Raw genomic sequence first — 14,180 nt, forward strand, 5'->3', positions numbered from 1 at the left:
CCTTCCTCCTCCCCTCCTCAGTGTAGTCTCTGCACTGCTGGTGGCAGTCGTGCAGCGCCGTCCCTTCTCCTTGGGGACCATGGTGACTATGCCACTCTCTTGTCACGGCTGAGGGTCTCCACCTCCTTCATGAAGCGCAGGCACAGCTCCTCCTGCCACGGCAAGGCCACGCACTGCACAGCCACGGGCAGCCCCACGGCTCCTGACACAGCCTGTAGTGGGTGCACAAGCACTGAGGGGTCATCTGGGGGGCTCAGACCTCCAGCAGATTTTGGGGACTTGGTTTAGGCCTGTGACTCATCCCAGAGAGTGTGGAGGTTGGAGTTTGAGCCCTGTTAATGTGCTGGGCAGAGGGAAGGTTCTTGCTCTTCTGTGATGGAAATGCTTGCCAAATCTAGGGTAACATGTTTGGGACACCTTTCCCCGCATGCACCCCAGCCAGCTCTGCTTTGAGCTGTCTTTTAGGCAGATCCCTTTTCCTTCAGCATCCTCATTCCTGATCCATGCTCCAGTGACAGCCTGGGCTTGGTTGAAGGCATCATGAAGCAGGGGGAAAGTGCAGTGCAGTGCTGTGGGCTGTGGCTGTTGCAAGGACCTGCTCCCAGAAGCTTTGCTGCATGGCTCCTTGCTGGCTTCAGCCTACCCAGCCTGGGGGAGATCCTTTAGTCCCCCCAAAGCTTAGTCACTTAACCATTTGGGGGCTTGGGAGAAAAGCAAGGGGTGTATTCAAGGTGGATTTGGGGATTAGCAAGGGTGTATAAAAAAGATACGAATTTTTTTGCACTGTGCCCATGCTGATGGAGATATTTAGGAGCCCTTGATATCATTGAAACTGTTACCTGAACTTCCATCAGCAGTCTCTGCTCCACACTTCCCATACCTGTTTCAGTGTCTGGTCCCAGGGGTCATCACAGCATCCTTGGTAAAGCTTTAGCTCTTCCTCATCAGCCTCTGTCACGGTGCTGACAGGAACAACCCCGGCGGGGAAGTTCAAGACGTTGTACAGCATCGTGGAGGAGATGGCAGCTGAGAGAAGCAGGAGAGGATGCAGGCAGTCACAGCTTTCTGTCTTACTTCAAACTTACACATTCCATATTCACTGAAGCCCCTGAGAACTATGTGTCTGTCTCCACCTGCTCAGAGGGCTCTTTAGAGTTACTTTTCTTTCCCAATCCCCATAAAATGCTTGGGTGGGCAGTGAAGCTCCATGGTGGTGGATGTTTCCCTCCAGTCTCAGACACTGTGGTTCTCTGCCCTCCTGGGAAGGCCCCAGACTCACTTACTGAGGAGTTTCCCAGGGTATCCCGTGGTGAAGGCTGGCCCCAGGACAGGGCACAGCACAACGTCCAGCTGGAGTTCCTTCCACCGGGCGATGAACTGGGAGCGGTACACCTGGGCGAGGAGAGGGGGATGCCATGGAACCATGTCCATGCCTGGAGCATCTCAGCCTCTCCAGGCACAGCTGAGGAGGCAGCAGCAGGCAGCAGTGCTTGAGGGATGAGGCAGAGGAGTGTGTGTTTGCTTCCACAGCATGTGGCCAGACCGTGGCCAGGAATTTGAAAGGTTCCACTTCAGCCATCCCCACTCCCAGGACAGCCTTCATTGTGCCTGGGCATGAGCACTGCAGGCAACCAATGAAGTCCTGTCTGGGCTGACTCAAAAGCGCATCTACCCATTCCTACCCTTCTTTGTGCATTTCCCTCCATCTTGTCTCCTCCCCAGCAATCCCTCCCCTGCACAATCCCTTTCCAAACCGATGACTTTCTGACCTGGTGTTTGCCACAAAGCCTCAACTTGTGGCACGATGCCAGAGAGTAAAGTTCTCAAAACACACCTGTATTTGATGGTGATGATTCCACATCTCCTTCACTGACCTGCAAGTGGAAATCATAGCAACATCTTTAAGCTTTAAGAGGATGAGGAATTGCTTAAATAGTCCTCTGGATTGATAAGCCCTGGTGATTTTGGCAATTGCTTAAAACAATACAGGTTTCACAATCTTCCTAAAGTTTCCTTTGGCATCTGGCCAAGCAATTAAGCAGCAAATGTCTGGAAGTGCTGGAGAGAAGGTTTCCCTGATGGGCCTGGATTTAATACTCATCTCTTCCACAGGCTTCCTGTAATGACCTTATCCATTCAAATGCCTCATTCCTGTCAGGATATCACTAGAGGCAGTGAAGCCATGTCCAGCAATGAAGGACAACCCCTGCAGAGAGCTGATCACAGCCTGTTGTGAATCCAGTCCCCCCCAGCCATGGATGCCTAGAGGAGAAGGTACCACCCATTTCCATGGACATCCATGAGGACAATGCCATCTTACCTCATTCCTGCCAAGGCACTCAGGTAGGCAGCCAGGCGGGGAAACTGGAAAGGCAGGAGGTTCCTTAGGGACATGTAGTGGGGGTGCAGTTACTTGTGTCACCCTGGGAAGCCCCCATTCCTCTCCTGAGGGACAGGGACTCACCAGAGGCTTAAGAAGCAGAGCCAGCAGCTTCTTCACCAGCTTTGGCATCTTGCAGGAATTCACCTGTGGTTTCAAGCCTGGATCAACAATATCTCCTGTGCTGAGAGATGACAAGAGGATGGGGTCATGCCACAGAAGCTGTTTGCCCTTTCTCAGAGGCCTGGGTGTTTCCTGTTTGGGGTGGGAGAGCTGGGCTCATTGTGCTTGTGCCGTGCTCATGGAGTGGGGCTGCAGGTGTTGGCAACCCTGCTGCCAGAGGGCTCCTACTTACAACACGTCCAACCAGGCACGGCCTCCATCAGCAAAAAACGTCTTAAAAAACAGTTCAGTCATGACATAGGGGATCCGAGGAGGAGAGAAGGGCACCAGCTGCACCAAAACACAAGATTATGTTGCGGCCTGGGGATGTGAAGAGTTTCCAAGACCCAAATGTGGATATTGCTCAAAGGCAGAGAAGCACCTCCCTGGGCTCCACGTGCCAAGAGAAGCCTTGCCTCAACCCTTTTCCATCCAGCCATCTCCCCATGAGATTATTCCTGCTGGATGCTCATGAGATGCACTGCTCCCCCAAGCAGGGGTGTCTCTGCCTGGTGTTACGTGGCTGGGGTAACCTAATCCCATACCTCTGCCGGGTCATTTTTCCCGCAGCTGGGCTTGGGAGCTGCGTCTGGTTTCTGAAGGGTGCTTTCCTCAGCGTGGAGCGAGGCTGGGGACACCCTGGGGAGAAGAGCAGGGGGTGGTGGTGCTCACCTGGTGCCCAGCTGCCTGCAGAGCACGCCTGGTTTCCTTCACTGCCCTCCTCATGCAGGGGGGCAGCGGGAAGTAGCCGTCAGTGTCGTAGTACCCGACCCGCAGGGGAGTGGAGCTGGAGTACACCTGGAGCAAGGAGACACCACTTTAGCGTTCCTATTTCTAATGGGATTGCTGTGAAAATCCTTTAGACGTACACCATGGACCAGGTCTGGGATCAAGACTGGATCCAGCCACATCCATGCTCCATCAAGAAAGCAAGGGGGGCCTCTGAACCTTGTGATGCAGTGGGAGGGTCTCCCCTACTCCCTGTAGTTCCCTATTAAACTCTTAGATATGAACTGTTGGCCAGTCTGGGACTAGGGTTGGGCTCAGCTGTACCTAGACTCTGTCAGGAGTTCAGAAAGCAGGGGGGTCCTTTCTGAACCTCGTGGTTCAATGGGAGGGTCATCCTGCCCTTTGCATCCTTGTCCTTTGCATCCCCAGGCTCCATGCAAATCATTCCAGAGTTGATTTTCCTCTGGATGCTCCATCTTCATAATGAGTAACAGAGTGAACCCTGTCACTGAACTTGGTCACCCTTCTGCAAATTTATGTTAAAACCTGATTATTCCAATGCCTTTGCTGGTGATTCTTTAGGTGACCTAAATCACTCATTCGTGACACCCACCCTGCTGGGGGTAGGTCTGCTCCCATGCTGACACCCACTGCAGAAGAGGGCAAGAGCTCCAAATGTTAAGGAGTGACAAATTTTCTGGTTTGCTAATTATAGGTACCCTTTCCAAATGTCTACCCCTGCCTTTTTTTCCAGACCCCTCTTCATCCCACCCTTCAGAAAAAGCCCAGCTACTGAAAATCAGTACATTCAACCACTGCTGCAAAGGATGGAGGTGGAAAAACCTTCTGCAGCTGCTCTGCTGCAGAGGGAAAGTAAATGCCCTCAGCTAAGAGATTTTGTGCAGCAGTTTCTGATCCTGTCTCATCTTGCCCTAAAGATCTCCAGCTATTTGCTCCCAGTATTGCTTTCTTCCCCACTCTTTCCTGGATTCTCTCAATTCAATAAGCTGCATTCAAGCTGAGAAGACAGACAGGATAACTACTGATTTGCCTATTTTTTTTAATGAGAATTATGAAGTGTGCTCTCAAAGGGACCTATTTTACTGAAAAACACTATTGTAGAGGTAACTGGACCCTTCAGGAAGGTGTGTAGCACCCTGGGGGGAACCAGGGCTCGCTGACTGAAAGCCTCACCTCCTCATTGAAGGGGATGGGGGGCACGGTGGGGTCCAGCTGGAACATCTCCTGGCACAGCAGCGCCTTCATGCACAGGGCCAGGCTGTCCACGTCCCTCGCCATGGGCCCCAGTGCACAAGGGACTGGATGGGACAAGAGCAAACACCCACACTGAGCAGATGGATGTGCCAAACACTGTCCCACCCCTCTGCACGGCCACGCTGGGGTGAGCAGGCAATGAGGGGTGTTTCAGATGGACTCCAGGCAGGCATTTGTTGTCTTAGGTTTTCTTCTGGCCTGCAGGAGAACATCAGGCTCTCCACAGGATCCAGGGAAAATGAATTTATAATTCATGTACCTGCCAGGATGCCATTGATAGGGCCAGTCACTCCAGATAGGCTGTGGGAAAAGAAAAAGCAGTATATTGTTGTTTCAGTGATGGGGAAATATTCCCAGTGTGTTTGAATAGCATAGTGGGGTCTCCAGCTCAGGACCAGAAACAGAAAGAACTTATTTCAAAAATTTGAATTGAGTAGTGCAAAACAGGAACTTTTGGCCAAAATAAAACAAACAAACAAACCTAAACCCCAACAAATCTTAGTTTTGGTTTAACCAAAATTTTTCCCTTTTGGCATTATTTAACTGCTTTAACCCCCTTTTAACTCCAGGCTAGATTTACAATGAAAATGTGCCCATTTCCCACAAAATCTAACCATGCTGTCTCCTGGGAGAGGTTTTGAGCAAAGCAAGCCACCCTTTAAGAGCCACTCTCTCTCCTCCCTCCAAGTACTCACCCAGTACTTTGCCCCTTTGGCCAAGCTTGACCATGAGGAGGGTTGGAAGGGCAGACCCAGCACCCACCTGAGCCTCTCAGCCGTGGGTTTGAGGCCACAGAGCCCGCAGAAGCTGGAGGGCAGGCGGATGCTGCCGCCGATGTCGGAGCCGATGCCCAGGATGGAACCTCCCCCCGCAATCAGAGCTCCCTCCCCGCCTGAGGAGCCCCCAGGGCTCTTCTGGTGGTTGAGGGGGTTCAAGGTCTGGCCAAAGATGGGGTTGCTGCAGTCATAGCTGGAGAGAAAAAAGCCAGGGAACAGGCTGTGACGGATGGCTGAATGCCTTGGGTTTGTTTGCTTTCCCTTGCAGGGAGCCTGTGTGGCAGAGCCAACCCCATCCTTCCATCCCATAAGTCCCTCAGGACATGGCTCATTCCCACGAGCCTCTGCTCTCCCTCCCATGCACAAGTGCACTTGATTTCTCTTAGCCCATGGTAGGTTCTTCCCCTCTTAATCTTATCTGACAGCTCTTTCAGTTGAGATTTTTGCCAGATAACGGAAGAGGGACTCTCCAGGCCACATCTCAGGAGCCAGGGAGGAGCTTGTCCAGGGACCTACAGGCTGGGTTTTTCCCTCAGAAGCACAACCAGAGGGAAGATTTTTAATGATGTGTGTCACCTGAAGAGGGATTGTGGCACGTTGGTCATTGCAAATGGGATGGCCCCTTGTCTCTTCAGGACCTTGACCAGGACGCTGTCTTCCTCCATCAGAGTGCCCAGGCACTGCACAAGCCCACAGGTCGCCAAGTGCCCCTGCAGAGAGGAGAAGTGACAAGGGACATGGTCAGTGCAGTTCCCTTGCTCTTTTGGAAGGATCATCCGGTGTTCCTTCAGGGGTTGTGTGTTTGGTACCAAGCCACTCCCTTTCAAGCCCTTGCTCAAAGGGCCAAGGACTCCCTCTCCTTCCATCCTTGGCAGAGAGCTGGGTTAAAGCTTCTCCTGAAGCTCTCCTTGCTCTTTTCCATGCTCCTTTTCTCCCGTGACCCAAATGCAACTCCCTTCTCCACAGGTGCACTCTCTCAGGAGCAAACCCAGCATCCTGCTGTCCAAGTGAATCCATCAGTGGATGTCCAGGGAAGGAATAATCCCAGGTAAACAGAGTGTGACCCTTTTTCAGTTAGCCTTGGTATTTGGGGCTTGCTTTGGGCTTAGAGCCCTCAACCTTAGTGCAGCCTGTACTGTGTCACGTATCAGAGGAGAAATCATTTGTGTCTATAACTATTCACCCCTGTTTTTTTACTGCTGATGGAGGTTTGTGCTGCTTTTGGCCAGGGTAGAGTTTATTTTCTTCACAGTAGCTACTTCAGGGCTATGTTTTGGACTGTGTGCTATAAACAGTGTTGATAACATAGGGATGTTATTGTTATCACTGAGAAGGGCTTGCACAGGGCTTCTTGTACCACCTCACCAGTGAGCAGGTTGGGGGTGCACAAGAAACTGGGAGGGGTCAGCCAGAATAGCTGATCCCAAGTGACCAGAGGAACATTCCATACCATATGGAGTCATGCTCAGCATATAAAGCTGGGGGAAGAAGAAGGAAGGGGAGATTTTGTGGAGATTTTTGGGGTGATGGCATTTGCCTTTCCCAGTTACCATCACACATGATGGAGCCCTGCTCTCCTGGGGGTGGCTGAACACCTGCTTGCCCGTGGTGAATTAATTCCTTGTTTTGTTTTTCTTGTGTTCACAGTTTACCTAATAAACTGTCTTTATCTCAACCCACAAGTTTTCTCACTTTTAGCCTTTCTGTTCTCTCTCCCCCCATCCACCTGGGTGTGGAGTGAGTGAGTGAGTGAGGGAGTGTGAGTGAGGGAGTGAGTGAGTGAGGGAGTGAGTGAGTGAGGGAGTGAGTGCCTCCTGGGCTGCAGCTGCCTCAGACACAGACAGGTTTCCTGTGGTGCAGGCAGGGAGGGATTGGGCCCCTTCCCCATTCCCTGTGTCCCACCACTTCAGCACCCAGTCCAGCCCACGATGGGACACTCCACAAGCACAAAGGGAAGAACCTTGTGGCCGATGTGATCCTTGATGCTGACAGGGATGCCGTAGAGCAGCCCTTTCTCCTTGTGCCGTTGTATCTCCTGGAGCTGCTCCTCACACTCTGGGATAAAGTGTCGCAAGCAGTTTGTGTGCTGGGTCACTTCCAGGGCCTTTGTTGGATGTGTGGAGGAACAGGGGTTAGATAAGAACAGCATCATTACACAGCTGCGTTCAGTAGCTACCTTGATCTACAAAATGTGGCATAAATAACCCTATCGCCAGATCATCCCAGCTCAAGCCATCTCAAAGGACTCTCCCAGTGATGGGTCTGACCCAGGAGATACAGCATGTTTTTCTCTAAACAGCTGCTGTATTAAAGGCTGGTCATAATCCAGCTCCAATGAGCTTTTTCAGCCACCAGCACACACACCATGGTGTGGAGAATGTAAAAGATTTGCTTTGTCCATCTCACTGTGGATGGACACTCACCTTCTCTAAGTAGGTGTAGAGGACAGTCCTGGGGGACAGAGACCCTTCCCGGAGTCTTCCAGTGAGTTCCAGCAGGGGCAGGGACAGGATGGCATCTGTCTGGACACTGGGGACCTGCAGAGAGGGGGAAGATGAGGGGGATCCAGGGCAGCAGCTCCAGTTACCCTTTTGCTTGGGGGATAGGTTGTTAAGTTTTGTCAACATTATCAACAGAGCTAGCTGGAAAGGCAGATCCTGCACGTGGGGGCTCAGACCTTGAGCTGCCAAGTGTTTTATCCTGAGTTTGGATGTCACAAACAGGATGCAAACACAGGAACCCAGGTGTAGAAGGGCTTTGTCCATCCACTGCAGCAGAGGACATGGCAATGCCTTCCTCCTGGCATGGTGGGATTTACCCACTGACCAAAACATAACCTCAGCTGAACAAACACTGCCCAGGGCAGGAGGTACCAAAGTCCTTGTACACAAGTCTCAGGCTGTCCTTTCATCCCTCAGAACAGGTACAAGCAGTGCAGGACAGCCCAGGCTGAGAAAAAACATTTAATAGCTCCAGCCCATCAAACTGCAAGGAAGTCAGCAGGGACTCACAGGTGGCCTACTCAGGTAAAGAAGACTGGCAGTTCTGCCACCAGGTTTTTAGAGGTTTTATATCATATATTTATATGTATATAGATATATATTTAAGAAAAAAGGCTGTAGAGATATGTATCACTTGGAGGCTTTATCTCCAGGTATGCTACCTGTGTAAACATGAGCTGGTTTATCCAGTACGTATTCAGAAGTGAATAGAGCAGAACAGAAAGGTGGTTAGAAATGCGAGTTGCAGTAGGAATTCAGGGCTATGCTGGTTGGATGCCTGGCTCAGTCACCCCCACATCACCTCCTGGTTGCTCCCAGGGGACACTGAAAACCCTGTGCTTCATTAGTGTTAAGTTAGACCAGGCACCTTCTGGGCAGCCTGATGGGAGGTGCCACTGACTGGGAACACTGCAAAAGTTCTTTTGGAGACACCCCAAGAGCTGTCCAGAGGCCAAGTTTTAGAGACAAAGGTATAGGACTGTGAACAGATGTGCAAACTTAGAGTTAAGTAGAGGAAAAATCTTTCCTGCTTCTACCCATTATAGGCAAGAGACATTTGCAGATCATGAAAGAACTGGAGTTTACATCAATGAAGTTCTGGTGCATGATCACCTGAGTTGTTCAAAAACCTCATCTCAGTGAGTAATTCACATTGCCCAAGCTGTAGACTCCCACCACATCTCATCCAGCTTGAGGAGCTCAGTGATCTCCCTTTCTCCCAAGGCACCCTTTCCTCTTGTTGAGGGCTGCTGGCACATCTCCTCCTTATAAAAGCTATGGGGCCATGAGCTGGACGGAGGAGCTGAAGGACAACATCAGCAGACACCCCAGTGGGACTCAGACCCCCCAGAAGGATGGGTTACCTGCTCCCTGAACTGCTGGACAGCCTTTGCCATTTTCTTCATACCCTCGTCTCGGGTCCTCCGAGCCTCTTCCATTTTCTTCTGGATCATCTTTTTGCCCAGCCATTTCCAGAGCACCAGGGCTGCCACGGAGCTGCCAAGCAGGGCGAGGGCAGCAGAAGTGTCCACCTTCCTCTCTGGCAGGAGCTGTCTCAGCAGCTGCTGGACCATCGTGTGTGTTTCTGGTCTCCAGGGATGGAATGAGGAAGAAAAGCAAGGCAGGTGCAGGAGAACTTCCCTGACTCCCCAGGCCCATCCCTCCCCCCAGCACCACTATTCAGGGTCAGCAAATAGTTCAGATAGTTCAGCCCAAAGCTGACCCCTGCAAAGCTACCATAGGTGGAGCATGCAGTGAAAATGATTAACCACTAAATGGAGAATGCAAAGTTTGGCCAATGAACCTTGGGTTCATTGGGGTGTTGGGTTTATAGGGGCTTTCTGGGCTGTGGGAGGTTCTCCGCTGGGGAGGACCGTAGGGTCAACTGAACAAATGAAGCAAGGGAATAGCTGCTCTCCTATTTCCTGTGTAGCCTGAGAGGACAATGGGAGAAGAGGAAAACCAGCTTGAAATAAGAAGTCTTCCCTGCACAGGGCTGGGGAGTGGCATGCCGAGGGGATGCATATCTGTGGGGTACCCTGGGCTCACCAAGCCCCTTCTGCTGCTGCCTTGGTGGCCAGAGGCTGTTTTGGCACTGCTGTGGTGTCCTCAGGCACCAGAAGGAGGGGCTGTTCCACCCTGTGACAAAGCGTGCTGGTATTGCCTCAGCAGTGGAAAATCCCGTAGGCTTGCAGGCCAGAAGCAAGCGATTTCCACCAGACATTGGAATGGCCGGTGTCTGACATCTTTCCAGCACAGATACCTCTCACTACAAGCACCAAGAACCACACACTGAGCTGAAGGCAACAATCCAGCCAACATCAGCCATGGTCTGTCTGCAATCTCCTCTGTTGCTTTTGGATGGTGGGTCCTCCCTGTGGGTCCCCTCCTTGGGAGAAGTGTTTAGGCGGCTGTGGATTGTGCATTACAAAACTTTGCAAGCTTCCAGCAGAGTGTGGAACTGGATTTGGATAGGAGGCTGAAGAGCCTTCTCCCTTCAGGGCTACGTGGTCCTCTAGTGCTCAGTTTTCCATTGTCATGTCTGTTCTTAGCACTTGTAAGAGTTCACTGCTGTTTTCTGTCACAATTTGTGTCAGCTGGGAATGTTCTTATCTTAGTTCTTAAGTAGAGAAATTTATGGACTCTGAACAAAATTGGCTTTGGCGCCCTCAAGAAAACATTCTGGAGCTGGCAGCAACGTGGTAACAAACTGAGCTGGCCTTTTCCTGTGTCCCTTCTAGCAGCACCCTTCCTTGGGGGATGCTCCCTCAGCTATGGCACTGCTGGTGTGACAAGAGCTGCAGCTTGGGGATGCGCCTGCAGCTCATCCTTCTCCTGCTCCACGGTGCTGGCTGCAGCAGGAGCTTCCAGAGGGTGCATGTGAGCAGAGTCAGCATGTAGCAATGCCCAGCCCTCTCCCAGTCCTCATCCAGCCTCCAGGAATCCGTGCAAGCAGTTCCTGAGGCAGAGGTGGGTTCTTTGCCTGTGTCACAGCACTGCAACCTCTGTGATGGGCTGAGCAGATGTGGGAGGGCTTCCTCCCTGTGCTGGGAAGTGTCAGGGCACTGGCCTCCCACACCCGCCTGTGCACTGGGATCTGTGCCCTGATCCTGCCCTTTAGACACGTGGTAAATGTTTAACAGAGACAGACACAGCTGTGTCCGGACTGACTTGGCATTTCGAAGGACAGCTTTTTCAGCAGGCACAGCTGCATTTCCGGATGGCCAGATGCTGCTGGGGAAAACCCTTTTCCTATCAATGTGCCAGCATCTCCACATCCTTCATGAATCCGAGGTATGGCTCCTCCTGACACCACAAGGCCACAAATCCAAGGGAATGTAAAGGAGGGAAGTAGAGGGATGTCCCAAGTCCAGTTTCAAGTCCATAGCAGAGGAGACAGACCTGCCTGACTTGCAGATTGATGTTCACTCTTCCATGTTGGTTTTGTCACCTGAGTTGATCCAGGTCCAAGGTCAAACCCACTAGTGGAGTTCAGATGACAACCATGACCCTTTTCAAAGGGAGAGTCAGCCCGTGGAATTTCTGATCTGGGATTTCATTGTGGCATCCACAACACGTCCTTCACTTTGGACCATCCCAGAAAAAGGCAGTTAAACCAAGTCAGAGAGTCCCCTTGTGTCCCCAGCAAGAGCTGCACCATCCTTGCTTGCAAGAGCAAAACTGCACTGATTCACTGTCAGCAGGTTCAGCTCTCAAGCAGGCTGGGTCTTGTCAGAAATTTTTATAACTGAACTGTTTTCTCTCCAATTTGGTAAGAAATATTTTTAAGTCAGCCTTGATTAAAATGACAAAGAATGAATCCTGACATCTGTGTCTTGTGTTCATGTATTTGTAACCAAACACTCTGATGCCCTTTTTAAAATGATTTACAAAACGAGGCGTATTAACTATGCTGCTCTGAAAGAATTCTAGACATTTTACAAAATACTGAAATCATAGTGAAATGCACTGGACCCCTCCAGGGAACTTGTTCAATCTGGCTCAGAGGGCTGAATAAATGTTTTCTGGGAACTCTCCAGTTTCTGACTCATTTCAGCCTGGAATATCCACTGGAAGCATAACACTTTCCTCAGTTCCAGGCCAGCTCCACTGGCATTCACAGAACATAACAGCTGCTAAGAAACTTGCCACTGCCTAAGCTGCACCTTTCCAAATACCACGAGCATCAGTTGAGAGGTGAGGGTCTGCCTCTATCAGCTCTTTTTCACCTTGCTCACCCAGGACCCTGCTGGCTTTTCCTGAATAAACTGCGATAGGATGGGAACAGAGAACTCTCATAGCAATCCTCAGACCTCTGACAGCAGGGGCTGCTTTCTCTCCTGACCATTCCCACATTTTCCCCACTTTTGTGGGTATTGCACTCTTTTCCTTTAGCCTTTCCATAGCCAGGTGGGTTGTATGAATCCTACTTAGAACTCATCCAGCAAGACCAGAGACATGATCAGAAAGGGTGCTGCAGAGAGCTCTTAGTTCTTCACCAGGAGTCCAGGAGCATCCCTACTTCTTCCATCATGTCTGGTGTCTTGCACAGGTCTGTCCCCACTGAGTGACAGCTGAGACTCCAGTGCCCTGAGGGTGAGGGACTGGGATGTTCCCAGCTGCTCCATGGCTGGGCACAAAGCTTACAGCAGCAAACTGGGCTTTCACTGGTCTCCCGTGGGCAAGTAGGGAATGTAGGAAGCTGGAGAACAATAACAGGAAAGAAAGAAAGAAAGAGCAGATTGAGATTCTTGGAGGGGTGAGGATTTGTGCAGTAAACAGCTGTTTCAGAGGGAAAGATGTACCAACCCTAATTCTTGCTGTTTTTGTTTTTCCAGGGTGAGCCTTGTTATATTCAGGTGTTTCAATTCACCCACTTTTTAAACATTTGCTTTAAGCTTTTCAACTTCCACCTTCCTTGAAACTTATTTGAAGTGAATGTCTGGGGTCCTGGGAATGTTTGTGTCCCTAATTTTCTCTGCCACTGCCTGCTACATAGAGAGCTCTGTGTGCTTTGTGTATTGTAAGGGGACAACTGACCCATTCTAACCACTCATGTTCTGCTGGTGCAAATCCTTCTAGAGAGTTTTATTTGCTCCTGGTGTTGTGACTACACACCAATGTGAACTGCAAACAAAAGAAAAAGTGCTGCAAAATAAAGTAAAACAAAATAAAACCCCTGGATTTCCTGATACCTCAATCTCTCAATTTTTCTTGGTTATTTATCTGGCCACAGAATAGAAGATGGATTAAGAAGGGCAGATTTAAAGTATTCAAATAAAGAGGGAGGAGGAAAAAGGATCAAAGACTGCCTCCAGGACACTGTGCTGAAGATGAAAGAAACTAGTAAAAACAAAGCCCTTTTGGCTCAAGCAGCATTTGTACATAATTCTCTGAGACAGAGCAAAGCCTGGACTTTGGTCAGTGCCAGGCAGCTGGACAAGCACTCTGCAGACACATGGTGCAGGTCTGCAAGGGCTGCACAGCCCGAGCTGACAGCTCTTGGTGAAGGAGCTGCAGCAGGGCTGGAAACAGCAGCACTGTGCTGGTGGGTGTGGAAGAGGCTGACATTCCTTCTCCAGCCTGGAGGAGGTCTGGGGGAAGAACTCTTCTGAAAACTTAAGGTTATACCCTGCTAAAGGCCTTGCTCTGCTAGTGTTTCAGCCTCTGAGCTCACCAGACTGCTCTCAGCATCATCCTCCCCACTTTCCCTACATTTATGCAGCAATGACAACTGATGTCATGGACAACCCGGCTGGAGAAGGGCCCTGAGTTTTACCCAGGAAGATGCTTTGCTCTCTGCCCAGTTGAGGAGGTTACCTGGTCTCTAAATTCCTGGGCAGACCCTAAGTCAGGTCCAAACATGTATCTTATTTCCCTCACACTTTTTCAACCTTCTTCTTTGCATGTCTTCTCCACTTCATCCACTTCAGCGCCAGGATAGCTTTATTGGAGCATCCATGCACTCTACTTTAGCATCTACTGGATCATAGGAAGAAATTCCCCTTGGCTGCTGGGTCTGGGAGCAAGTGCTGCAGGATCCTGAGATCTGGTGACTAGCTGGAGGCAGGAGAGAGGAGAGCAGGAGGAACAGCAAATCCCTGCTAGAACCATCCACAAGGAGCAGCTGGAATGCAGAGCACAAGTATGCCTGGGGAAATTCCTTTTAGAAACAGGACTTTTTCACCTGGCTCAGCCTTGCAAAGATATGGAGAGATACAGGAGTGAAGGACACAGTCCTTTCCTTGCAAAACAAGGTCTGTGCATGCTCACATCTAGCCAGGAGCGTTACCTGAGCAGATTACGACTTTAATGGAGAGCTCCCATCTTCCCTATGAGAGTTCAGCTAAAGACCCT

The 14,180-nt window shown here is 50.6% G+C and overlaps 1 protein-coding gene across 1 annotated transcript; it reads right to left on the reverse strand.

The window, feature by feature from the left end:
* Positions 1 to 86: 86 nt before the first annotated feature.
* LOC309575850 (vitamin D3 hydroxylase-associated protein-like) lies at positions 87 to 9,397 on the reverse strand (the record flags this gene model as incomplete). The annotated part of the gene is made up of 15 exons (XM_082286684.1): positions 87 to 212; positions 881 to 1,026; positions 1,284 to 1,392; positions 1,835 to 1,874; positions 2,321 to 2,364; positions 2,465 to 2,564; positions 2,736 to 2,833; positions 3,215 to 3,340; positions 4,466 to 4,590; positions 4,806 to 4,846; positions 5,309 to 5,515; positions 5,899 to 6,032; positions 7,283 to 7,426; positions 7,746 to 7,859; positions 9,188 to 9,397. The coding sequence occupies 15 exons, from the start codon at positions 9,395 to 9,397 to the stop codon at positions 87 to 89; spliced, it is 1,764 nt and encodes a 587-aa protein (XP_082142810.1).
* Positions 9,398 to 14,180: the final 4,783 nt, after the last annotated feature.

This window comes from Coloeus monedula (genome assembly GCF_965178545.1).
Source record: "Coloeus monedula genome assembly, chromosome: 9".
Classification (NCBI taxonomy): domain Eukaryota; kingdom Metazoa; phylum Chordata; class Aves; order Passeriformes; family Corvidae; genus Coloeus; species Coloeus monedula.